At 58.4% G+C, this 27883-nt stretch overlaps 2 protein-coding genes across 5 annotated transcripts in view; one reads left to right on the top strand and one right to left on the bottom strand.

Annotated features, from left to right (window-relative positions):
- LOC128782724 (antigen peptide transporter 2-like) overlaps positions 1 to 27883 on the top strand; it is a 46775-nt gene that overhangs the window by 4671 nt on the left and 14221 nt on the right. The gene's annotated exons all lie outside the window — the stretch shown is intronic.
- LOC128782722 (tenascin-X-like) lies at positions 653 to 26667 on the bottom strand. Its single transcript, XM_053933195.1, has 30 exons — positions 26445 to 26667; positions 25500 to 25724; positions 24855 to 24967; positions 24132 to 24285; positions 22754 to 23377; positions 22280 to 22369; positions 21642 to 21935; positions 20696 to 21052; positions 19901 to 20257; positions 18705 to 19064; positions 17762 to 18106; positions 17160 to 17519; positions 16533 to 16877; positions 15975 to 16334; positions 15299 to 15658; positions 14114 to 14479; positions 12951 to 13322; positions 11816 to 12157; positions 10215 to 10586; positions 9062 to 9454; positions 8603 to 8959; positions 7575 to 7946; positions 6582 to 6953; positions 5116 to 5240; positions 4706 to 4838; positions 3668 to 3819; positions 2918 to 3014; positions 2158 to 2319; positions 1607 to 1803; positions 653 to 1071 (listed from the first exon to the last, which is right to left on the bottom strand). Exons 1-30 carry the CDS (start codon positions 26665 to 26667, stop codon positions 991 to 993), a joined length of 8460 nt encoding a protein of 2819 aa, XP_053789170.1. The 3' UTR covers positions 653 to 990.

Genomic DNA, 27883 nt, shown 5'->3' with positions numbered 1-27883 from the left:
GGATCCCTTCTGGAGCAGGAACCCCTGAGGACATGGGGTCCCCACAAGGGTTGGGCACAGATGCAGCTGTGGCTGCCTGTGACCTGTTGCAGCAGCTTTCTGTGCAGATCCCATCCCTGCCTCTGGAGCAGTTCTGGTGGGACCCCAGGCCATGCACTCCAGTGAGATTTAGCTGCTCGTGGAGCTCCAAATGCTGGAGCCTTTCCTAATGCCACAAGAGTTGTGGGATAAAGGACCCCAGGAATCCTGAGGTGCTGGAAGGGATCCATGACTCAGGCACAGAAAGTGGCTGTGCAGGGACAGAACCTCCATCCCAGATCAGGGACTGGACCCTCACACCTAGGTCAGGGATTGAATTCCCACTCCAGGTCAGGAGCTGAGTGACCTTGAGATGACCATGACCATGGGATCATTGTGACACATGACTACGACACAGCCATGTGACAATGAGATGACCATGGCATGACCATGACCAGGAGACAACCATGATGTGACCATGGCATGACCACAACCCAAATCCATCTCTGAGTCTCAGGAGGACACCCAGGGTGTTCCAGGGAGTTGGTTTCACTGACCCCACTGTTTTTGGCTTCACTGGATGGTTCATCCCATTCTACCCCATCCCTGTCCACGTGTTCATGTTGCCCAGGCTGGGACATCTCAGCATCTCCAGGGCCAGTGGAGGATCAGGTCCAGCACTTGAAGCGACAGTGGGACCAGAACTGCAGGGACCATTTGGAGCTGCCCTCCTCACCAAGGGGATGACCTTGACTCTGGAATGACCTTGGCCTCAGTCTGACTCGTGCTCTGTCCTGCCCCAGTTCCTGCTTCACCACAGGACAGGGGAGTCACCATCAGCTTTTATTACCCCCCAATAAAAGTTTCACCTTTGAGCCTCCCCAGGTCCCATCGGGGACCCCCCAGCACCCAGGGGTCCCCCAGACTCTGGGATCCCCTAGCCCCAGCACTCAGGGGACCCCCCCAGCCCCCTCAGCCGCGCTGCGGCCGCAGCTTCATCTCGGTGAAGGGGATGGAGACGTTGAAGCCTTTCCAGGGGAACCAGTGGATGCCCTGTGGGGAAGGGGGGGTCAGAACCCTTGTAGACTTCCAGAGACCCCCCCTGTAAGTCCCCATAGACCCCCACAGACCTCTGCAGACCACAGAGACCCCTGCAGACCCTATGGATCCCTCTAGACCTTCATAGATTCCTGTTGCCACTCATGGACCCTCACAGATCTCCACAGACAGACCCCCAGAAACCATACAGATCCCCACAGGCCCTATAGAATCACATAGACCCTGTTTTCCACAGAGCCCTATGAAACCCTACAGACTCCCACAGACCCCTATGGACCCTTAGAGACCCCCATAGACCCCCCCCACAGGTTCCCTCATATACCCCCACCTCCCCCATAGTCCTATAGTCCACCCAAAGGCCTGCTAGACCTCCCTATTCACTCCCACAGCCCCCCCAAGCCTCCTACAGCCCCCTAAAAACGCCCAACAGCCCCTTGCAAAGCACCTCAGACCTCCCAAATTCCCTCATAGCCCCTCCATACCCCCCCCCCCCAGTCCCCTACTCCATGACCCCCCCTCACCCTGGTACCTGGTGGTCTCGGGGGGTCCCGTAGCGCCCGTTCAGGTTGGCGTAGTGGCAGTTGCGGTACCACCAGGCCCCCCCGTAGGCCACGGCGCAGGGCGGGGGCCGGGGCCGCCCCGAGGGGTCCCGGCGGTCCCGAGGGTCTCGGAAGTCCCGGTCCCGTGTCGAGAAGGGGCTGCCCGAGTGGTAGGAGAGGGCGTCCCCTGCGGGGGGCGCTGTCAGCGCCTCCAGGGACCCCCAAACCCACCAGTAACTCCAGTACCCCCAGGGGTCCCAAAACACCCCAAAAACCCCACCCCAAAACCCACCAGGAACCCCCAAACCCACCAGGAACCACGAAAACCCACCAGAAACCACCAAGGGGTCCCAAAAACGCACCAAAGATTCCCAGAACACCCCATGGACCCCAAAACCCACCAGGGACCTCCAAATCCTCCAGGGACTCCACAGACCCCTGCCAGCCAGCGGGCCCCAAAACCCCCAGGGCCCCAAAATCCCACCGGGACCCACAGAATTCCCCGACGTCCCCGGGAACCCCCGAGCCCCGCTCCGCGCACCGGCGGTGCCGCTGAACGCTCCCACTCGGAGCCGGTATCGCTCCTCGGCGCCGCCGACAGCGAAGTCGCGATAGAGCGCGAAGGCGGAGTCGCGGGCGGTCCGCAGGTCAACGCGCAGCTCCGTGGGGGTCGCGGTCGTCAGCTCGTGCAGCGCCTCGTTGCCTGCGCCCCAAAATCGTCCGGCACCCCCTCCCCAGAAATCCCGCGGCCCCCCCCCCCCCCCCCGAGTTCCCCCGTCCCTCCCCAGTCCTGCATGTCCCCCGAAACACTGGGGAACCCCCAAACGCCTGGGGACCCCTCAAGTGCTCCCAGGACCCTGCCCTGAACTCCTGGATGCTCCCCCGCGAAACTCCTGGAGACCCCCCCCCCCCCCCCCCTCCACCAAGTCCTTCCCGGAGCCCTGGGGCCCCAAAACCAGACCTGAATGTCTGCGGAGCCCCCGAGTCCCTCCAGACCTTTGGGCGAACCCCCCGGACTCCTTAGTCAGCGCCTCGTTCCCTGCACCCCAAAACCTGCCTCCCAATTGCCTGGACCTCCCCTGCATCCGACGAGTCCCCCCCCCCCCCAGCCCCCCGGGGAGCCCCCAAGTCCTGGGGCCCCACCGAGTGCTCCCTGCTGCCGCCCCAGCAGCTGGCTCCCCTCAAAGTTCCCGCTGTCCCCAAACCCCCGGAGTGCCTCCGTTGGCCCCACGTCCCCTCAAATTTTTTTACGCGTCTCCCCCAGCCCCGGGGTCCCCCCAGCCCCCCAGTGCCCCCCTCACCGAGCCAGAATTCGCCGCTGACGTTGCCGAAGCCGCGGGCGTAGGACTCCCACCCCCGCCAAAAGTCGGTGCTCCCGTCCTGACGGCGCTGGAACACCTGGGGGAGGGGGGAAGTTAGGGGCACCCCAAAACCCCCCTGACTCCCCGTACCCCTATTTCCCTCCCATAAATCCTGCAGAAGGCTCCCAGCCCCTCCCAGTGCCCCTCAGTTCCCCTTCCAGTGCCTCCCCATCACCCCTCCACCTCCCCAATGCCCCCCAACACCCCCTGCTTCTCCTGCAGGACCCCCTATTACCCCAAAGCCCCTCTTCCCCCCCCCCAATGCCCCCCAACACCCCCTGCTTCTCCTTCACGACCCCCTCTTCTCCCCAAAGCCCCTCTTCCCCCCCCCCAAATGCCCCCCAACACCCCCTGCTTCTCCTGCAGGACCCCCTATTACCCCCAAAGCCCCTCTTCCCCGCCCCCAGTGCCCCCCTACACCCCCTGCTTCTCCTGCAGGACCCCCTATTGCCCCCAAAGCCCCTCTTTCCCCCCCCCCCCAGTGCCCCACTACACCCTCTGCTTCTCCTGCAGGACCCCCTCTTCTCCCCAAAGCCCCTCTTCCCCCCCCCAATGCCCCCCAACACCCCCTGCCTCTCCTGCAGGACCCCCTATTCCCCCAAAAGCCCCTCTTTTCCCCCCCAGAACTCCATATAGCCTCCTCCCTGTAGAAGCTCCCCCCTCCAGTGCCCCCAGTGCTCCCAGTCCCACCAGCCAGCCGCCGCCGTCCGTCTCCATGTCACAGAAGACCCTGAGGGGCCGGGCCGGGTCCCCCCGGAGGAAGATGAGGGTCTCCCGCGAGGGGCCCGGCCCGTTCAGCTGCTCCTCGGCGCAGTCCCGGGGGTGCGGGTGCGGGAGGGGGGCTGGGGGGGGGGGGCACGGGGGTCCCCTCAGACACCCCAGGGGCTTCTGGGGACTCAGGGGTGCCGGTGCCCCCTCCCCAGAAGGACACAGGATCCCCGACTCAACAAGTGCCCCACCCCTATCCAAGGACCCAGGGGGTCGGGTGTTCCCCCACCCAATAACCGCCCCCCCCCCCAGGAGCCAGCCCGCACCCCCGGAATTCACCCCCCACAAAGGACCCAACCCTCCAAAAGGACACAGGCCACCCCCCAGTGCCTCCCTTAGGAACTCAGGTGCCTTGGTGCCACCCCCAGGAGCCCCCAGGTGATCCAAAGGACACGGTTCCCCCCCCCAAAAAAGGACCCAGGGGTACAGGTGTCCCCACAATGGGTTTTCCCCTCTCCAGTGACCCAGCTGTCCTTGTCCCAGCCCCCCAAAACGACACCCCCTTCCCCAAGGACCCACCCCCCCAAACGGGCCTAGGTAACCAGGTGCCTCTCTCAAGGACCCACCCTTGCCCATCAGCCCAACCCCCTCCCCCAGAGGACTCGGGCACCCTCCCAGGTAACCCCCCAAAAAGGACACAGATACCCGGGACCCCCCTCACCCAAAAGACCCAAGTGTCTGGCTGTGTGCCCCCCCCACACCCCCCAAATAACCCCCTTCTTCCAAAAGGACTCAGGTGTTTGGGTGCCCCCCCACCATAACCCAACCCCTCCCCCGCGTGTCCCCCTCCCATGGACCCACCCACCCCCCCCAAAAGCACCCGGGGCTCCGGATGCCCCCCAAAGTTCCAGCCCTCCCTCCAAGGGACATAGCTTCCCCCACCAATAACCCCACCCCCCACAAAAGGACCCGGGGGTCCCCCTAATGACCCCTCCGCCCCCCTTGGCTCCCCCCACTCACGAGTGTCAAAGGTGGCCTCGAGGGGGGCTGTTTGGGGGTCTCCCCCTCGGCCCCACAAGCGCACCCCATAGCGTTCTGCCGGCTCTAGCCCCCACAGCTGCTGCGACGTAGCCTCGGGAGGCAGCCACAGGGTCTGGGGGCACGAGGGGTATTGGGGTGTCCCAGGGCGATAGTGGAGTCCCCGGGGAGCTATTGGCATGCCCAAAGGCATTATTGGGGTCCCCCGGAGGTGCATTGGGGTGCCATTACCAAAGGAGGGTAATGGGATACCCGGAGGTGTTATTGGGGTCCCCAGGGGTGTTACTAGGATACCTGAAGGTATCCAGGGGGTTACTGGGGTCCCCCAAGGAGATATTGGGGGGGCACCCTGGGTGTTGCGGGGTTTTTGGGATCCTTTGGGGGGCCGTTACCTGCTGGGGTCCGGCGGGGGGGCCATACTCCAGCTCATAGCCATCAGGGGGGGCGTGCAGGGGGTTCCAGTGCAGCCATGCACTGCGGGGCCACACAGAGCCCACCCAGAGGGTCCCTGGGGTGCCTGGCGAAGGACACAATGCTGCCACCTCAGAAGGCTCAGCTGACATGCCAAAATCTCACCCCAAAAACCACTGTTGCCACCCCAACCCTCCCCCCCGCCATGTGCTGATACCCCAAACCCTCCCACGAGCCCCCAGCCCTGCCCACACACTGTGCCCAATGGAAGTGCCCCAGTTCCTCCTCATTTTTCCCAGACTCCTAAGACCCAGTCACCCTCAGGCCCCAGTTTCCCCCAGTGCCTGCCAGACCTGTGTCCTTCAGTACCTCCCAGTCCCCCCAGAGTTTCCCCTAGTCCCCTGAGTTCTTCCCAGTGCTCAGTTTCCCCCAGTACTCACCAGTCCCCCCCTGGACCCAGTTTCCCTCATTCTCCAGTCACCCTCAGTCTCCCTCAGACCTGTTTCCCCCAGTCCCTTCAGTCCCCAGTTCCCGCCAGTTCCTCCCAGACCCAGTTCCCCCAGTGCCTCACAATCCCCTCTCATGTGCCCCCAGGCCTCTGAGCCCCCATTTGACTCCATTTCACCCCAGTCTCCTGTTTCCCCCCAGTTCCCCACACCCCCCAGTTGTCCCAAGTTGTCTCCAGTTCCTCTGGTTCCCCCAGTCCCCAGTTCTCCTGCCAGTTGCTCCCAGTGCTACATTGCCCCTAATCTCCAGTTCCCTGCAGTCCTCTGGCTACCCCCAGCTCCCAGTTTTCCCCAGTTCTCCCAAGTACTCTCAGACCCAGTTGCTCCCAATCCCAATCCCAATCCCCCTCTAGTCCCAGTTCCCCACTGTTCTCCCTGAGCTGTCTCAATCCACCCAAATTGCCCCCAGTCACCCCAGTAACTAATCCCCCACATTCCTCCAGTTCCCCAAGTCCCCAGTCCCTCCCAGTTCACAGATCCCCACAGCTACCCAGTACCCCCCAAATTCTCCCCAGTGCCATTTCCCGCAGTCTTTGCCAATCCTCAGCTCCATCCCAGCCCCAGTTCACCCCAGTTCCCCCTATTGCCCAGTTCCACACAGTTTCACCCAGGCCCCTGATTGCCCCAGGCCCCAGTTCTAGCCAGTCCCCGTAGCTGTCCCCAGTTCCTCAGTCCCCAGCTGATCAGAGTCCCTCCAGCTGCTGCACTCCCCAAATCTCCACTCTCCTCCAAGCCCTGGTTGCTTCCAGTTCCCACTTTCCCCTAAATTCCCCAGTCCTCAGTGCCCCCCGAGCTCCCTAGTCCCCCTCATTTCTCTGGCTCCCCCAGTACAGCCCGATTCCCCAGTTCCTCCCAGCTCCCCCTGGGCCCCACTCCCAGCCCTGTCCCCACTCCAGCTCCATTCCCCGAGGGGCTCTGGGGGAGTCCCTGCAGCTCCTTACCAGTGATGGCCTCAGTGGAGACATGGTCAATCCTTTTCCCTCCCCGCAGCCCATAGAGGTGGAAGCGGTATCGGTGGGAAGGGGACAGCCCCGGCACTGTCACCGAGCGGGACCCGCCATCGATGGGCAGGGCCTGGGGCTGGCCCTGGGCATCCCGGTACTGCAGCAAGAAGGAGTCAAAGGAGCCCTCAGGGACGCTCCACTGCAGCTGCACAGAGCTGGGGGTAACACTGGAGACCTTCAGCTCCCCCAGCTCTGCCTGTGCCAGGGGGGCTGCAGATGGAGTGGCCTCAACTGGGGGGTCTTTTCCTTTGGGGTCCTCAAGCTGGGGCTCCTCTGAGGGCAGGGGCAGCTCCTCTGTCTTGGCTGTGGCTGCAATGGAGACAGGATGATGATGTGTGTGAGAATCCTTGTGTCTTTTCAAATGTCCGTCCATCCATCCATCCATCCATCCATCCATCCATCCATCCATCCATCCAATCATGTTTTTTTCCATGCACTTTTGACATCAACTGGTTCTTTAACCTCTTCCTCCACTGGATCATCCAATCACCCAACTACTGACCTGATACATCAAACCGCCAATAAATTGCCCCAACACTCATCATGCATCACCCATCTTTATCTGGCCATTATCCATCATCAATCTAACATCCATCCATCATCCATCTTTGTAACTTCAGTAAGTCCTTGAATCCATTCCTCCATCTATCCCTTCCCCCCTCCACTTACCCCCTCCTTCACCCAGGGCACAAACCAGCCATGGGCTCATCCATCCATCCATCCATCCATCCATCCATCCATCCATCCATCCAATTCAGGAGCCCTCCATCCATCAATTGATCCATCCTCCATCCACTCACTCCTGTACCTCTCTATACCCTTAATTCACCAACATGTTCCTCCGTCACTTGATCCCTCCATCTCTCCCTCTATCCATCATCCTTCATCCCTTCATTCACCCACCCTCACCCCTCAGACCTTCCCCCACACCTGTGACGATGTCGGCAGAGGCACGGTCAATCCTTTTCCCTCCCCGCAGCCCGTAGAGGTGGAAGCGGTACCGGCGGGAAGGGGACAGCCCCGGCACTGTCACCGAGCAGGACCTGCCATCGATGGGCAGGGCCTGGGGCTGGCCCTGGGCATCCCGGTACTGCAGCATGAAGGAGTCAAAGGGGCCCTTGGGGACACTCCACTGCAGCTGCACAGAGCTGGGGGTGACACTGGAGGCTCTCAGCTCCCCCAACACTGCCTTTGCCAAGTGGTTGTCAGTTGAGGGGGACTCAACTGGGGGATCTTTAGGTTGGGGATCCTGAGGTTGGAGCTTCTCTAAAGGCATGGGTTGCTCATCAAAGTTGGCCGCAGCTGCAATGAAGAGGGGATGGTGATGGATATCCACATGTCCATCCAAATGTGCATTCATCATCCACAAAATGAGCCATCATCCAGCATCCATCCATCTACTCATCCATCTGTGTCTCCATCCATCTCACCCAACATTCAATCCAATGCCCTAACCAATTCCTCAACCATCTCTCCAGCTCTTTCTCTCTACATCCACTCAAGCTTTCACCTCCTCCACCCCCCATTTCCCATGGACAATCTTCCATCCTTCAGGACATCCAACCACCCACCAAGAATGCACCATCCGTCTCTACTTCCCAATTCCATCCAAACCACTCATCCATCTCTTCACCTTCTTCCATCAACCTGGGAAGGAAATCCACTCACAATCCAGTCCAGAATCCATTCAACCATTAAGTTCTTCAACCATCATGGATGGATCATGATCATGATAGAAGATAATAATGATGGTGATGATGATGGATGATAGATAAAGAGGATGATGACAATGATGGTGGATGATGGCAGGTGCTGGTCAGTATGTTGGTAGAAGGGCTGATGATTGATTGGCTTGTGCTGGGGTCTGTGGGGAATAGATGGCAGGTGAGATGAGATGGCTGTGATCCCTCAATCCATTCATACTGTGATCCATCTGGTCCTCTGACCATCCCCCTTACCTGTAACAGCTTCAGTGGAGGTATGGTAGACCCTCTTCCCGCCCCGCAGCCCATAGAGGTGGAAGCGGTACCGGCGGGAAGGGGACAGCCCTGGCACTGTCACCGAGCGGGACCCGCCATCGATGGGCAGGGCCTGGGGCTGGCCCTGGGCATCCCGGTACTGCAGCGTGAAGGAGTCAAAGGAGCCCTCAGGGACGCTCCACTGCAGCTGCACAGAGTCAGGGGTGACACTGGAGACTCTCAGCTCCTTCAGCACTGCCCGTGCTGGGGTGGTTGCAGATGGGGGGGCCTTAGTTTGGCGTTGCTCATCGTGGGGCTCCTCTGAGGGCAGGGGCAGCTCCTCTGGCACAGCTGCAGCTGCGATGGAGATAGGATGATGATGGACATAGTCATCCAAAGATCATCCATCCATCCATCCATTCATCCATTCATCCATCCATCCATCCTCAATCCTCTGACCTGCCCCATCAGCTGTGATAACGTCAGTGGAGGCATGGTCAGTCTTCTTCCCACCCTGCAATCCGTAGAGGTGGAAGCGGTACCGGTGGGATGGGGACAGCCCTGGCACTGTCACCAAGCGTGACCCGCCATCGATGGGCAGGGCTTGGGGCTGGCCTTGGGCATCCCGGTACTGCAGCAAGAAGGAGTCAAAGTGGCCCTCTGGGACAGCCCACTGCAGCCCCACAGAGTTGGGTGTGACACTGGAGACCTTCAGCTCTCCCAACACTGCTGCTGCCGAGGGGGCTGCAGATGGAGGGGCCTCAGCTTGGGGATGTGCAGTTTCGTGATCCTCGGCTGGGGGGCCCCCAGTGGGAGTGTCATTTGAGGGTGGGGACAGATCCTCTGGGTCGGCTGCAGCAACAACAGAGAGGAGACAATGATGGGTGTAGGCATCGGTATGGTTCATCCATATGTCCATCCATCATCCACACAACTATCCATTATCCATCATGCACCATTTCCTCCTAGTCCCTTCTCACCATTCCCTCCTCACACATCACTGAGCACCCATTGACCCCAGCCCCATTCCATCAATCACTGACTCTTCCATGGACTCACTGACTAGCATCTGCCATCATCCACCATCTTCATCATTGTCATAATCAACATCATTCATCATCTTGATTCATCCAGTATTTACCATCATCCATCCATCCATCCATCCATCCATCCATCCATCCATCCATCCATCCAAACATCAATCCCTTCATCACACCACCCTCCCATGGTCCCAGCCATCTCTCCATCTCCAAGCTGTCCCTAGTTTCCCTGCCCAATTCCACCCATTGCTCCTTCCCCTTCACATCACCATCCACCGTCAAGCAGTCACAAGTCCCAAAAAACATCCACTCAATGATTGATACTAAATCCCACCTGCCTACAGACAAACAACCTCCATCATCCGTCACCCATATACCCAGCTCTCCATCCACCCTTTCACTATCCATTTCTGCAGGCATCCAATGATGTTCATGCCTATCCTTCTACTCTTGAGTCCATCCAACCCTCCAGGCATCCATCCATTATCCACCTTTTTCTCCATCTTTCCATTAATCTCTCCATCCCTACTTCCATCTCCCCAATCCTTCCACCCTCTGACCTTCCTCCTCACCTGTGACAACATCGGTGGAGACGCGGTCAGTCCTCCTCCTGTCTCGCAGCCCATAGAGGTGGAAGCGGTACCGGCGGGATGGGGACAGCCCTGGAACTGTCACCGATCGGGACCCGCCATCAACAGCCAGGGCCTGGGGCTGACCCTGGGCATCCCGGTACTGCAGCGTGAAAGAGTCGAAGGAGCCCTCGGGGACGCTCCACTGCAGCTGCACAGAGTTGGGTGTGACACTGGAGACCCTCAACTTCCCCAGCACCACCTGTCCCTGGTTAGCCTGAGTTTGGGGCTGCTCAGTCTGGGGCTGCTCAGGGTTGTGGTCTTCAGGCTGGGGCTCCTGCGAAGGTAGGGGCAGCTGCTCTGGCACTGCTGCATCTGTGATGGAGAGGGAATGATGATAGGCATGGGAATCGACATGTTCATTGAACCATCCATCACACCATCACTCCATCCATCCATCCATCCATCCATCCATCCATCCATCCATCCATCCATCCATCCAGCCATTATCCATTATTCTTCCATCCTTCACCCATCCTTTTTCCTTCAGTCAGTCCTAAAATCCGTTCCTCCATCCCCCTTAACTGCCCTCACCTCCCAACCCCCACCCCAACACCCCTGCCCTTACCCAGGGCACGAATCGGCCACAGGCTCAACCACACATGCTCCCATCTGGCCACCTGTGCATTCATCATCGATCCATCCAAATCAGCCAGGAGCCCCCCATCCAGTGATCCCTCACCCCTCCATCCTCATCACCCACCAATGTGCCATCACTCCAACCCCGAGCTGTTTCCAATTCCCAGTGCTGGGGTGTAGGATGGGGGGAGTTTGGGAGGAGGGGAAAGATGGATGGTGGATGTTAGACGGATGATGGAGGGATGATGGACGGTTATGACGGAGGATGACAGAGTCACTGTGAAATTAGAAGGGTCAGTGGTTGATTTGATGGTGCCAGTGTCAGTGTTTACTCAATGGCAGGTGGGAATGGGATGGTGGAAAGGTGCAATTGGTGCAACCATGCAGGGAAATGCAGGGAAGTATGGATGGAGCTGGAATGGAGGGAGGATCGAAGTGGGATGGAGACAGGGTGTGTGGGTAGAGGGAATGAGGAGGACAGGGATGGGGGAAGGGTGGGAGGAAGGGAGGAAGGGAGGAAGGAAGGGGTATCCAAATATGTACCAGAAGGAGATGGTTGCTTTGGGTGATGGTTGAACACTTGAAAGGGTGATGAATGGATGGACAGAGCAATATTTGGGGAGAAAAAATGGATGGATGGATGGATGGATGGATGGATGGATGGATGGATGGATGGGTGGATGGGTGGGTGGATCCCAGTGGTCCCAGAAGCATCTGTTCAGTGATTGATCCTTCCACCTACCTACTGACCAACAACCCACCATCATCTATAACCCATCATCCATCATTCATCCCCCATCATCCATCCATGGGTCCACACATCCCTCTACTCTCCATCCCTCTGGCCTCCACATTCCCACTCCCATCTCAAGCCCCAGAAGCACTTCTGAGACTCCCCAGGCTTGAAGGAACACGTGAGGTCTTTTATGTACCATGGATGTGGATGGGGCCTGAGCCCCCCTCACCTGTGATGACATCGGTGGACACGTGGTCAATTCTTTTCCCACCTTGCAACCCATAGAGGTGGAAGCGGTACCGCTGGGAAGGGGACAGCCCTGGCACTGTCACTGAACGGGACCCGCCACTGATGGGCAGGGCCTGGGGCTGGCCTTGGGCATCCCGGTACTGCAGTGTGAAGGAGTCAAAAGGGCTCTTGGGGACGCTCCACTGCAGCTGCACAGAGCTGGGTGTGACACTGGAGACCTTCAGCTCCCCCAGCACTGCCCGTGCTGGCAGGGCATCAGATGAGACAGCTTCAGGTTCGGGCTCCTCTGAGGGCAGGGGCAGCTCCTTGGGCTTGGCTGCAGCTGGGATGGAGAGGAGATAGTGATGGGCCGGGGCATCTGCTTGTTGATCAACAAGTTCATCTATCATCCACCCAACCATCCATCCATCCATCATCCATCCATCCATCCATCCATCCATCATCCATCCATCCATCCATCCATCCATCCATCCATCCATCCATCATCCATCCATCCATCATCCATCCATCCATCCATCCATCATCCATCCATCCATCCATCATCCATCACTTCCATCCATCCATCCATCCATCCATCCATCCATCCATCCATCCATCCATCCATATCCATCCATCCATCATCCACCCATCCATCCATCCATCCATCCATCCATCCATCCATCCACTGTACATCAATTGCCATTTCATTGTCCATGCACCATCCATTGCTCATCCGTCTTCCATCACCCATCATCATCATCCATCCTCCATGACAAGCATCATAATCATCAACATAATGATTTGTCTATTCGTCCATCCCTCTACCTTGCTAACATTCCCACACATCCTCCACTACCAAGCTGGGAAACTGGGGAGAAGTGGAGCCACCTAGGAATGGAGGGATCGGTGATTGGTGATGGACACATAATGGACCTATCCAATTAAATGATGATGATGATGATGGGTGTTGGCTAATAGGCCAGTGGAAGGGTCAATGGTTGACTGGATGATGCTGGTGTCAGTGGGTACCGAATGGCAGGTAGGGATGGCACTGGGATGGGATCCTTTGATCTCTCCATCTCTCCATCCTTACTGCTACCTCTCCAACCCTTTCACTTTCTGACCTTCCCCCTCACCTGTGACAATGTCAGTAGAGACACGGTCGGTCCTCTTCCTGCCCCGCAGGCCATAGAGGTGGAAGCGGTACCGGTGGGATGGAGACAGCCCTGGCACCATCACCGAGTGGGAGCCACCATCAATAGGCAGGGACTGGGGCTGGCCCTGGGCATCCCGGTACTGCAGCATGAAGGAATCAAAGGAGCCTTCAGGGACGCTCCACTGTAGCTGCACGGAGTTGGAGGTGACACTGGAGACCTTCAGCTCTCCCAGCACTGCCCGCACTGGGGGGACCTCAGTTTTGGGGTGCTCAGGTTGGTTGTCCTCAGTTGGTGGGGCTTCAGTTTGGGGCTCCTCTGATGGGGAGGGTGATTCCTCTTGCTTGTCTGTGGCTGCTATGCAGAGGGGACAGTGGTAGGTGTGGCTGTCCATGTGCTAATCTATATGTTCATCCATCATCTACTCAAACATCCCGCCACCCACTGTCCATCACTGCCATGCATACATTATCCATCCATCCCACCTCTCATCCAACACCCAACTCCCCACCCAATACCACATTCATCTCTCTTTTGCTTTCCCTCCACATTCCCCCATTAGCTCCACCCCTCGCAACCTCCACTTCCCATGGACAATCTTCTGTCCATCAAGACACGTATCTGGACAGCAGGAACCCTCCATCCATCCATCCTTCCATCCATCCATCCATCCATCCATCCATCCATCTATCCATCCATCCATCCATCCATCCATCCATCCATCCATCCATCCCACTTTCCAACCACCCATCAAGCCATCCACCTACTTCCTTCAATTTGGACAGGAACCCACCCCAGATCCAGACCAGAATCTGTAAAACCATTCAGTTGTTCACCCTTCATGGATAGAAAATCATGATGGATGGTGATAATGGATATTACTGATGGTCATGCATTGTTGATAGCTGATGATGATGATGAATCATGATGATGGATGATGATGATAATGATGGATTGATGGCAGGTGTTGTTCAACAGGTCAGTGGAAGGGTTGATGGTGGACTGGATGATGCCAGACTAGAAAAGTGCTTGATGTGGGATGGGTAGGGGAATGGAAACCCTTGATTCATCCATCCCTTGATATCTCTACATCTCTACCCTCCATCTATCTTTCATCCCATCTTTCCTCTGACTTTCCTGCTCACCTGTGATGGTGTCGATGGAAACGTGGTCAATCCTTTTCTCTCTGTGAATCCCATAGAGGTGGAAGCGGTACCGGTGGGATGGGGACAGCCCTGGCACAGTCACCAAGCGTGACCCGCCATCGATGGGCAGGGCCTGGGGCTGGCCTTGGGCATCTCGGTACTGCAGCAAGAAGGAGTCAAAGGAGCCCTCAGGGACACTCCACTGCAGCCCCACAGAGTCAGGTGTGACACTGGAGACCTTCAGCTCTCCCAACACTGCCTGTGCTGAGGGGGCCTCAGTTTGTGGGTGTTCAGGGGTGGGGGCCTCAGTTGTGGAGGCCTCATTTGTGGAGATCATTGAGGGTGGGGACAGATCCTCTGGGTCGGCTGCAGCAACAACAGAGAGGAGACAATGATGGGTGTAGGCATCGGTATGGTTCATCCATATGTCCATCCATCATCCACACAACTATCCATTATCCATCATGCACCATTTCCTCCCAGTCCCTTCTCACCATTCCCTCCTCACACATCACTGAGCACCCATTGACCCCAGCCCCATTCCATCAATCACTGACTCTTCCATGGACTCACTGACTAGCATCTGCCATCATCCACCATCTTCATCATTGTCATAATCAACATCATTCATCATCTTGATTCATCCAGTATTCACCATCATCCACCCATCCATCCATCCATCCATCCATCCATGGTCCGTCCATCCGTCCATCCATCCATCCATCCATCCATTTTCCCATCACACACCCAACATACAACACAACATCCTAGACAGTTCCACAGCAATCTCTGTCTCTTTCTTATCACACCTATCCGCGCCTTCACCCCTCCCACCCCCATTTCCCATGGACAATCATCCATTCCTCCATCACTTGAATCCATCCTTGATGGATAGAGGATGAGGGAAGCATGGAAGGATAGATGGATGCATGATAATTGATGGATGATGGTGATGGCGATACATGGTAGATGAAGATGATGGATGACAGTGGATAATTGATGGTTGCTGCTACTGATGGTGGATGGTGGATGATGGAAGGTGTTTGTCAACATGTAGATGGAACGGTCGGTGTTTGATCAGATGGTCGGAGTCAATGGCTGCTCGCTGGTGGGCATGTGATGGGCATGGGATTCCTTCATGCCTCCATTGAGTGATCCCTCCACCCCTTTGTCCTTCAGCCTCACCTGTGACAGTGTCGGTAGAGACACGGTCAATCCTTTTGCCCCCTCGCAGCCCATAGAGGTGGAAGCGGTACCGACGGGATGGGGACAAGCCCGGCACCATCACCGAGCGAGACCTGCCATCAACAGTCAGGGCTTGGGGCTGGCCCTGGGCATCCCGGTACTGCAGCATGAAGGAGTCAAAGGAGCCCTTGGGGACAGTCCACTCCAGCCCCACGGAGCTGGGGGTGACGCTCGAGACCCTCAGCTCTTCCAGCACTGCCTTTGCTGGCGTGGTCTCAGATGTGGGGGCCTCAGTTTGTGGTTTCTCATGCTGCGGTTCCTCTGTGGGCTGGGGCAGTTCCTCTGGCTCTTCTACAGCTCCTATGGAGAGCGGATGGTGATGGCTGCTTACATCCAAATATCCATCCACCACTTACCAACCTACTCATTCATCCGCACTTCCATATTCTGGACCAGTCATTCTGGCAGCTGCCCATCCATCTATCCATCCATCCATCCATCCATCCATCCATCCATCCATCCATCCATCCATCCACGACTTCCTATATTCCTCGATTCCTCCACCACTGCATCTTATCCTCCAATCACCCATTCCTCCATCCCTCCATCCCTCCATGTCTCTGTTTATCCATTATTCTTCAGTCATACATCCACCCACCCTTTCTTCCCCCCTTACCTGTCATGACCTCAGTGGAGACATGGTCGATCTTCTTCCTGCCCCGGAGGCCATAGAGGTGGAAGCGGTACCGATGGGATGGGGATAAGCCTGGCACCGTCACTGAGCGGGAACCACCATCGATGGGCAGGGCCTGGGGCTGGCCCTGGACATCCCGGTACTGCAGCATGAAGGAGTCAAAGGAGCCCTTGGGGACAGTCCACTCCAGCCCCACGGATCTGGGGGTGACGCTCGAGACCCTCAGCTCTTCCAGCACTGCCTTTGCTGGAGTGGTCTCAGATGTGGGGGCCTCAGTTTGTGGTTTCTCATGCTGCGGTTCCTCTGTGGGCTGGGGAAGTTCCTCTGGCTCTTCTACAGCTCCTATGGAGAGCGGATGGTGATGGCTGCTTACATCCAAATATCCATCCACCACTTACCAACCTACTCATTCATCCGCACTTCCATATTCTGGACCAGTCATTCTGGCAACTGTCCATCCATCCATCCATCCATCCATCCATCTCTCTATTTATCCATTATTCTTTATCCATACATCCCCCCACGCTTCCTCCCCCTTACCTGTCATGACCTCAGTGTAGACATGGTTGATCTTCTTCCTGCCCCGCAGCCCATAGAGGTGGAAGCGGTACCGCTGGGATGGGGACAGCCCCGGCACCGTCACTGAGCGGGACCCACCATCGATGGGCAGGGCCTGGGGCTGGCCCTGGGCATCCCGGTACTGCAGCATGAAGGAGTCAAAGGGGCCCTCAGGGACGCTCCACTGCAGCTGCACAGAGTTGGGTGTGACACTGGAGACTCTCAACTCCTCCAGCACCGCTCGTGCTGGGAGTGCCTCAGGTATCAGGGACTCAATTTTGGGCTTCTCCTGTTGGGGCTCCTCTGAGGGCAAGGGTTCTTCGCTGGCTGCAGTTGAGAGGAGATGGTAAAGGGGAAGGACATCCACATGTCACTACAAATGTCCATCCCACCACCCAGCAACCAATCCATCCATTTAACCATGTATCCATCCATCCATCCATCCATCCATCCATCCATCCATCCATCCATCCATCCATCCATCCATCCATTACTCCACCACTGCATCCTATCCTCCAATAACCCATTCCTTCATCCCTCCATCCCTCCATCTCTCTGTTTATCAATTATTCTTCATCCATACATCCACCCACTCTTCCTGCCCCTTACCTGTCATGACCTCAGTGGAGACATGGTCGACCTTCTTCCTGCCCCGCAACCCGTAGAGGTGGAAGCGGTACCGCTGGGATGGGGACAGCCCCGGCACCGTCACTGAGCGAGACCTGCCATCGATGGGCAGGGCCTGGGGCTGGCCCTGGGCATCCCGGTACTGCAGCATGAAGGAGTCAAAGGAGCCCTTGGGGACAGTCCACTCCAGCCCCACGGAGCTGGGGGTGACGCTTGAGACCCTCAGCTCTTCCAGCACTGCCTTTGCTGGCGTGGTCTCAGATGTGGGGGCCTCAGTTTGTGGTTTCTCATGCTGTGGTTCCTCTTTGGGCTGGGGAAGTTCTTCCTGCTCTTCTACAGCTCCTATGGAGAGCGGATGGTGATGGCTGCTTACATCCAAATATCCATCCACCACTTACCAACCTACTCATTCATCCGCACTTCCATATTCTGGACCAGTCATTCTGGCAACTGTCCATCCATCCATCCATCCATCCATCCATCCATCCATCCGTCCCTGTATTCCTCCATTCACCCACCACTCCATCTCTCCGTATATACATTATTCTTTATCCATACATCCACCCACCCTTCCTCCCCCTTACCTGTCATGACCTCAGTGGAGACATGGTCGATCTTCTTCCTGCCCCGCAGCCCGTAGAGGTGGAAGCGGTAGCGCTGGGATGGGGACAGCCCCGGCACCGTCACTGAGCGGGACCCGCCATCGATGGGCAGGGCCTCGGGCTGGCCCTGGACATCCCGGTACTGCAGCATGAAGGAGTCAAAGGGGCCCTCAGGGACGCTCCACTGCAGCTGCACAGAGTTGGGTGTGACACTGGAGACTCTCAACTCCTCCAGCACCGCTCGTGCTGGGAGTGCCTCAGGTATCGGGGACTCAGTTTTGGGCTTCTCCTGTTGGGGCTCCTCTGAGGGCAAGGGTTCTTCGCTGGCTGCAGTTGAGGGGTGATGGTAAAGGGCAAGGACATCCATATATCACTACAGATGTCCATCCCACCACTCAGCTACCAGTTCATCCATCCATCCATCCATCCATCCATCCATCCATCCATCCATCCATCCTTCGATCGGTCCATTCTTCCCATCACACACCCAACATACAACACAACATCCTAGGCAGTTCCACATCAATCTCTGTCTCTTTCTTATCACACCTATCCACGCCTTCACCCCTCTCACCCCCATTTCCCATGGACAATCATCCATTCGTCCATCACTGAATCCATCCTTGATGGATAGAGGATGAGGGAAGCATGGAAGGATAGATGGACGCATGATAATTGATGGATGATGGTGATGGCGATACATGGTAGATGAAGATGATGGATGACAGTGGATAATTGATGGTTGCTGCTACTGATGGTAGATGGTGGATGATGGAAGGTGCTTGTCAACATGTAGATGGAAGGCTTGATGCTCAATCAGATGGTGCAGAGTCAATGGCTGCTCGCTGGTGGGCATGTGATGGGCATGGGTATCCTTGATGCCTCCATTGAGTGATCCCTCCACCCCTTTGTCCTTCAGCCTCACCTGTGACAGTGTCGGTAGAGACACGGTCAATCCTTTTGCCTCCTCGCAGCCCATAGAGGTGGAAGCGGTACCGATGGGATGGGGACAAGCCTGGCACCGTGACCGATCGGGACCCGCCATCAACAGGCAGGGCTTGGGGCTGACCCTGGGCATCCCGGTACTGCAGCAAGAAGGAGTCAAAGGAGCCCATGGGGACAGTCCACTCCAGCCCCACGGAGCTGGGGGTGATGCTTGAGACCCTCAGCTCTTCCAGCACTGCCTTTCCTGGAGTGGTCTCAGATGTGGTGGCCTCAGTTTGTGGTTTCCCATGCTGCGGTTCCACTGTGGGCTGGGGCAGTTCTTCTCGCTCTTCTACAGCTCCTATGGAGAGGGGATGGGGATGGCTGTGGAAATGCCTGTGTCCCTCCAAATGCCCTCCCACCACTCACTAACAAATCCATCCATCCAACCATCCATCTGTCCTTTCATCTCCTGGACCATTAATTCCAGCACTTATTATCTCCCTGTCCCTGTAACCATGCAACTTTTTTTTCAACTCCTTCTTTAATCTCACACTGTATTGGGTCATCAAACTATTCACCCACTGATTTGACATGTCAAACCACCAACATTACGCCCCAAACAACAATCATACATCATCCATCTATCATCCATCTATCATCCATCCATCCATCCATCCATCCATCCATCCATCTGTCCATCCTTCCATCCCAACCCCCACCTAATTCCATATTCAGCACTCATTCTTTCTTCCCACATCCCTCAAGGCCTCTGTCCCTCCCAACCCCATTTCCCATGGACAATCTTCTATTCGTTCATCCATCTATCCATCGCTGATGGATGAAGAATGACGGATGGGTAGATGGAAGAATGGATGGATGGAAGATGATTGATGAATGATGATGATGATTGATGAATGATGATGATGATGATAGTGCTGGTGATACATGGTAGATTAATATTATGGATGATAATGATGGATAATGGGTGATGGTGATAGTGGATGATAAATGTTGGTCACCAGGCCAGTGGAAGAGTCAATGGTTGATTGGATGGTGCCCAAGTCAGTGAGTACCCACTGACAGATGGGGATGGAATGGGGGTGGGATCTCTTGATCCATCCATCTATCCATCCATCCATCCATCCATCCATCCATCCATCCCTCATCATCCCTCCTGCTGACCTTCCATCTCACCTGTGATAATGTCAGTAGAGACACGGTCAGTCTTCTTCCTGCCCTGCAACCCATAGAGGTGGAAGCGGTACCGCTGGGAAGGGGACAAGCCTGGCACTGTCACCGAGCGGGACCTGCCATCGATGGGCAGGGTCTGGGGCTGGCCCTGGACATCCCGATACTGCAGCAAGAAGGAGTCAAAGGAGCCCTCGGGAACACTCCACTGCAGCTGCACAGAGCTGGGCGTGACACTGGAGACCTTCAGCTCCCCCAGCTCTGCCCGCACAAGGGGGGCCTCAGATGCAGGGGAGTCAGTTTGAGGTTTTTTATGTTGGGGCTTATCTGAGGGCAGAGGCAGCTCCTCTGGGTCTGCTGCAGCTGTGGTAGAGAGTGGAGAGTGATGGGTGTGGGAATGTCAGTGTCCAACCAAACATCCACCCCACCACCCACCAACCAACCCATCCATTCATTCTTGGAGCATACCATACACCTTTTCATTCAACTCCTTCTTTAATCTCACCTTGCACTGGGTCATCCAACCACCCAGCCACTGCTCTGATATGTCAAACCACCAACAAAATACCCCCAAACAACAATCATGCATCATCCATCAATCCATCCATCCATCCATCCATCCATCCATCCATCCATCCATCCATCCATCCATCCACCCATCCATCCATCTACTCTGCACCTCCTCCACGCCTTCCTCAACCCACCCATTCCTCCATCCCTTGATCCCTCCATCTTTCCACCTACCCGTCATCCTTCATCCACCCATCTACCCACCCTCCCCACTCTGACCATTCCCCTCACCTGTCACAGCCTCAGTGGAGACATGGTCGATCTTCTTCCTGCCCCGCAACCCGTAGAGGTGGAAGCGGTACCGCTGGGATGGGGACAGCCCCGGCACTGTCACCGAGTCTGACCTGCCATCGATGGGCAGGGCCTGGGGCTGGCCCTGGACATCCCGGTACTGCAGCATGAAGGAGTCGAAGGAGCCCTCAGGGACACTCCATTGCAGCTGCACAGAGCTGGGGGTGATGCTGGTGACCCTCAGCTCCCCAAGTACTGCCCGTGATGGGGAGGCATTAGATGCGGGGACCTCAGTTTGGGATTTCTCATGTTGGGGCTCCTCTGAGGGCAAGGACTGCTCCTCTGGCTCTGCTGCAGCTGTGATGGAGAGGGGATGGTGATGGATGTGTCCATCTGAACATCCATTCATGCTTTCATCTCCTGGATCATTCATTCTGGCTTTCATCATCAACTCATCCATTCAAGCACGGTTCTTTGCATGCACCTTTCCCTTCAACTGATTCTTTAACTTCTCCCTCATTTGGATCATCCAGCCACCTATGCACTGATTTGATACATTAAACCTCCAGCAAATGGATGTATTTTCTATTGCCAACACCCATCATCCACTCACCATTGATCATCATCATCATCACCCTCCATCATTACCCATCACAGTCACCATCCATCCATCCATCCATCCATCCATCCATCCATCCACCCGACCGTGCTGTTACCTGTCCTCCGCCCCCGAGCTGGCGCGCTTGGGATTGAGGGAAAATGGGGACAGCTTGGGTGGAAGGATGGGGGATGGATGATGGGTGATGGATGACGACGGCAACAATGATGATGGGTGATGATGATGATGTCAGTGTGTGCTTGATAGCAGGTGAGGATGGGGTGAGATGGGATGAGATGGATTATGTTGATCCCTCCATCCATCATCTACTAATCCATCCACCCTCACCTGTGATGACATCAATGGAAACACGGTCGATCCTCTTCTCACCCCTCAACCCGTAGAGATGGAAGCGGTACCGGTGAGATGGGGACAGCCCTGGCACTGTCACCGAGCGGGACCCGCCATCGACAGGCAGGGTCTGGGGCTGGCCCTGGGCATCCCGGTACTGCAGCACGAAGGAGTCAAAGGAGTCCTTGGGGACACTCCACTGCAGCTGCATGGAGCTGGGGGTGATGCTGGTGACACTGAGGTCACCCAGGACTGGCCGGAATGGACGCAGCTCCTGTGGCTCAGCTTTGACTGCAATGGAGTGGGAACAGTGTGGGCAAAGGCATCTTTCTGTCCATTCACATGGTCATCCATGTCTCCAGCCCTCCCTCCATCTATCCCTCCCTTATCCCTCCACCTCTCCATCCATCCCCTCCTCCATTCATGTCTCCATTCATCAGTCTCTCCATCCCTCTAATGCATGTGCCATCCATCCATCCATCCATCCATCCATCCATCCATCCATCCATCCATCCATCCAACCATCCATCCCAGATATCACACAATCACGGAATCTTCTGAACTGGATGGGACCCACAAGGGTCATCAAGTCCAATACCTGAGCTCATCCCATCCATCAGCCCCCACATCAGTACCTGTTTTCCCCACGTCCGTCCATGGCTCCGTCAGCTTCATCTCATCCATGTCCCCCCATTCCAGCACTGCCTCCTGTTTTCCACCCTCTCCTGCCCCCAGAGAATGTGTTACAGGATATCCCTGTCACCCCATCTGTCTCATTTCCCTCCCCTGGATGCCCCTCCCCCTGATCCCCGTTATCCTCCTCCTTCTCAGGATGTCCCTTCCACCCATCCTCCCCATCCTCCCTGTTCCCCTTCCCCCATCCCCTCCATCCCACCCTTCCCTGTCCCGCCCTACTCCCCACTCCCACCATCCCCCAACCACCGCCCTGCACTCCCCCCACCGTGATGTTCTTTTCTCCCCATCCCCCCTGTTCCGCTCTCCAGGATGTCCCTTCCCTTGTGCCCCCCATCCCTGAGGCATCCTTTTCCCCCCTTCCCCTCCCCAATGTCCCCACCCCCTCCTGGTTCAATCCCCGCCGTGACATCCACCTGTGGGTCCCTGTCCTCTCCCAAGGGTTGGGTGCCGGCGCAGGATGTAGGCCAGGATGGCACGGGCCACCCCTGGCACTGTCTGGTTGCCACGGAGGGGGAAGTTGGTGGCCCGAAGGTGGCTCTCGAGTCGCTGGAGCAGGGTTCCACTGTATGTGGACAGCCGGGCCACCAGGTCCTGCAGGGAGGGGATGCCTGGGGACAGTGGGGGCCACGGGGACACTGGGGACCATGGGGGTGGAGGGGACCCTGGAAACACTGGGGACTCTGGGGACCCTGGCAGCTCTGGGAACTCTGGGGACAATGGGGACTCTGGGGACTCTGGGGACGCTGAGAAATCTGGTGACACTGATGACCCTGGGAATTCTGGTGATGCTGGTGACTCTGGGGATTCTGGTGACACTGATGACCTTGAGGGTGCTGGGGATCCCAGGGACCCTCGAGCTACTGGAGATGCTGGAACCTTGGGGGGTGCTGGCGACCCCAAAGACCCAGGTGACCCAAGGGCAAGTCTGGTGATATGGGTGACACCAGTGACCCTGGGGACCCCAGTGACCCTGGGGATCCTGGGGACTCTGGAGGCCCTCGGGCTGATGGTGCCACTGCTGGGGACCCCAGGGAGCCCTGTGGCAACCCCGGGGACCCCTCATAGTGGGGCACAGACGGGATGAGTGCTGTGGAGCAAAGGGGACTCATGTCACCAATCTGTCACAGAGAGTCCCTGGAGGACATCCCTGGGCCATCCCCACCCCTGTCTCCATGTCCATGTTACCCCCTGTATCCATGCCCATGCTACTCCTATCCCTGTTGCCCTGGCATCCCTGTTCCCATCCTTGTCCCCACTCCCTTGGGTATGCCATCGCTGTCCCCAGCCCCAGCCTTGTGCCATCCCATCTCTGTTCCATGCCACACTCTCCCCATGCTGTCGCCATCCCTGTGCCATTCCTGACCACACATCTGGGCTGTCCCCTTAATGGTGACACTGCGCTATCGCTGTCCCCATGCCTCTCATCCCTATCCCCATGCCCATGCCAGCCCCATCCTTGTCCTCCTGCTATCCCTGCCCCCATGGTGACCCCATGCCATCACTGTCCCCATCCCTGTGCCATCCCTGTTCCCACTGCCATCTGTATACCTGTCCCCATGCCACCCACTGTCCCCACTCCTTTCCTTCCATCCCCACTCCCATTCCTGTCCCTGCTGTGTCCCTAACTCCATCTCTGTGCCCCCTGCCTTGTTTCCAGGTGTCCCCAACAGTGCCCAGGTGCAGGACCCCAGGCCCTCTCCATCCTCATCCCCATGCCATTCCCACCCTCACCCCTGTTCCTGTTGCCCCACCCCCTTCCCTGTTCCCTGTGGTGTCCCCAAGTGTCCCCACCTGTGCGCAGACGCAGGACCCCGGGTGCCCCCAGATGCGGCCCCCGCCGGGCTTGGACCAGCAGCTCGAAGGGGCGGCCTGGAGACAGCCCTGTCACCGAGAAGGCGACAGCAGAGCTGGGCAGTTCGTGCGTTGTCATGGCCACAGGGTCATCCTGGGGATGGGGACAGGGTGAGGGGGTGGGGGGGAAACCATGGGGACGCCACGGGGAGGCACTGGGGACACACTGAGGACACACTGGGGACACCTTAGGAACATGTTGGGAACTTCAGGGACACATTGGAGACATGTTGGGGACATATTGAGGACAGTGTGGTGATTCCTTGGGGGTGTGTTGGGGCATACACTGGGGACACCATGGGAACACACCAGGAATATGGTAGAGACGCAACAGGGAACACTGGGGACACACTGGACACAGGCTGAGGACACCATGGGACTTACTGGGGCCACGTTGGGGACATGCTGGGGGGATGCACTGGGCACATGTTTGGGACACATTGGGGGAGCTTATACATGCTTGGAACATGTAGGGGATACCATTGAGGACACCGTGGGGACACATGGAGATGATCTGGGGACATATTGGGGTCTTCCCATTGTGGCCACATGGGTGGCACTGGGGTCTGGCCCCTTCCATGTCCCTCTTCCCCTCTGTGTCCCCTCCTGCCCCTGTCCAGTCCCCATGCCCCCACCCCTGTGTCTCCTTGTGTCCCCACTCACCAGGGGGACAAGTGTCACCCGGTAGCCATCAGGAGGAACGAGGGGCTGGGGCCAGGTGATGCGCAGGGATGTTGGGGTGCGGGAGGCCAACCGTGGTGTTACCCAGGGCACCTCTGAGGGGACAGTGCAGGGACACCATGGGGACACCAGGGGACACTCGTGGGATGGGGACACCCTGGGGACACCACAGGGACACCCTGGGATGGGGCATCAGGAGGATGGACGCATGCTGGGGACACAATGGGATGGGGACACGCAGGGATGGGGCACTGGGAGGCACTGAGGGGCACTAGGAGTGGCACACAGGGACACTTGGGGACACAGTGAGGTGGCATGAGAACCCCCCATGGATGGGGAGAGAAGTGGGGGTGTACTGGGAGCACTGGGATGGGAGCACTGGAGGGCACTGGGGAACAGCTGGGTATGCACTGGTGTCACAGTAGGGCTCCCCCCAGCATTAGGAGCGCTGAGGTGGCGTCACTGGGAAGTCACTGGAGGAACACTGGGGAGACACCGATGTCGCAGCAGGTTCCCCTCCCACCCAGGGGTACCCGCGGGGGCGCCGTATCGGGAGCACCGCGGTGGGGAAGATGGGAGGTCGCTGAGGGGGTACCGGGAGCACGGCGGGGGGGCAGTGGGACGCACCGATGTCGCAGCGGGCCCCGCCCCAGCCCGGCGCGCAGGCGGGGGTGGCGCAGTCGGGGCCGCTGAAGCCCGGGAAGCAGCGGCAGCGCCCGCGCTCGCACCGGCCCTGGTCGCTGCAGCCGCGCGGGCACGCGGGGGGCGGCGCCGGGGGCGGGGCCTCGGCCGAGGGGGCGGGGCAGGCGCAGCCGCCGCCGGCAGGGGGCGCGCAGAGCTGCACCGACCGGCCTGGGGGGGACACGGGCACAGGCGTGACCCCGCCACCGACCCCCAGTGACCCCCCTCCCCCCCCCAGTGACCCCGATGACTGCCAGTGACTCGCACTGGCCCCCTTTTACCCCCCCTAGTGACCCCACACTAAGCCCCCACTGACCCCCACTGACCCTGGCAGTGACCCCCCCCCACTGACCCCCCCCAATAACCTCCCACTGACCCCCGCTTACTATGGCAGTGGCCCCCCACTGACGCCCCAGTGACCTCCCACTGATCCCGTCAGTGACCCCCTCCCCACTGATCCCCAGCTGGACCCCCACTGATGCCCCCACTTATCCCCCCAGTGACCTCCCACTGACCCCCCCAGTGACCCCCCCCCACTGACCCCCCAGTGACCCCCCCCACTGATGCCCCCAATGACCACAAGAACCATCATGACCCCAATGTCCCCACAAATAACCGCCTCAGTGACTCCCCAATGACCCCCCCAATGACTCCCCAATGACCCCCCCAATGACCCGCTTTGTCCCCCCTGTCCTTCATTCTCCCCTGCCCCCTGTGTCCCCTCCATGTCCCTAATCTCTGTTACCTGTCCAGCCTAGGGTTCTGCCATGTCCCCTCACTGTCCCTGTGAGCCCCGTGTTCCCCCATGTCCCCTATGTCCCCCTGCCCTCCCTGTGTTCCCCTGTCCCAGCCTGGGGCTCCCCCGTGTTCTCCCCCCTTGTCCCGTGTTACCTGTCCCGGCCTGGGGTCCCCCCGTGTCCCCGCAGTGTCCCCTCAGTGCCTGCACGTGTCCCTCGAGCTCCCGCAGCCGCCTCAGCACATCGGCCAGCGCTGCCCCGCACGTCTCGGAGGGGGACTCGGTGGGGGACGTGGCAGGGGACACCGAGGGGGACACTGCCTCCCCCCGCAGCGCCAGTGCCAGCAGGAGGAGCCGCAGTTCCAGGGTCACCGGCATCGTCCTGGGGGAAAGCAGGGGGACATGGGGACACCCAGAGGCAACCACGAGGGAACGCGGACATCGTGGAGAGACACAGGAACAACCGTGGGGACACCCATGGGGGGACACAGGCACATGTGGGGGGGACACAGGGACACCTGTGGGGGCAGCGAGGGCACACGGGCACAGGCATGAGGATGCAGGGACATCCACGGGGACACACAGGCACCAGTAAAGGACACAGGGACACGGCTATGGGGACGTCCAAGGGAAATAACCCACGGGGAGGATGTGGAGACACCCCGGTGTCACACAAGGGACACACATGAAGCACAGGGAACACCCGTGGGGGGATGCAGGGGGACAGGGACATCTCGGAGGACACCCCAGTGACACAGAGGAGGAAGAGAGACACCTGTAGGGTGACACCCCCCAGACACAGTGGGGACACCACTGGGGACATCCTCAGGGATACACGCACACCAGTAAGGGACACAGGAACATCTCTGGAGACACCTGAGAGACACAGGGACACACACGAGGGGGGCACAGGGAGACCCATGGCAACACAGGCACAGTTGTGGGGGACACCTGGGGGACAATTCCTGGAGACACACAGACACCCCAAACCACAGCACCTCCCAGTAACACCTAGTGACTCTTCAGTCACCCCCAGTGACCCCCTCAGTAACTCCCAGTGATTCCCAGTTCCCCCCAGTGATTCCCAGTCCCCACAGTCCCCCCAGAGCTGCCTGGTGCCCCCCGTTCCCCCCGGTGCAACCCAATTCCTCCAGTCTCCTACAGTGCCCCCTAATTCCCCCCAGTACCTTCCCAGTCCCCCCCAGTTCCCCCTGTTCCCACAGTGCCTCCAGTTCCCCCCCATCCCTCCCAGTCCCTCTCAGCTCTCCCAATGCTCCCCAGTCCCTCCCAGTGCCCCCAATTCCCCCCAGTTTCCCCCAGTTCTCCCAGTGCCCCCCAGTCCTGCCCAGTTCTCCCAAGCTCCGCCCAGTCACCCCCCAGTGACCCCAGTTCCCCCAGACCCTCCTGTGCCCCCCAGCGACCCCCCAGTCCCCCCAGCTGCCCCAGCACCTCCGGCCGGTCCCGCTGCGTTCTCGCTCTGGGTCGGGCGGGGTGGCCCGTGGGGGGCGGGGCCGGGGGCGGGGCCTGGGCCACTCCCTCCCCGCCCCCCCCAGGGGAGCCGCCCCCGCCCGTGTTTGGGGAGTCGCCATGGAAA

Source organism: Vidua chalybeata, assembly GCF_026979565.1.
Source record: "Vidua chalybeata isolate OUT-0048 chromosome 36 unlocalized genomic scaffold, bVidCha1 merged haplotype SUPER_36_unloc_2, whole genome shotgun sequence".
Lineage (NCBI taxonomy): Eukaryota > Metazoa > Chordata > Aves > Passeriformes > Viduidae > Vidua > Vidua chalybeata.
This window is presented reverse-complemented; position numbering and strand designations above follow the sequence as displayed.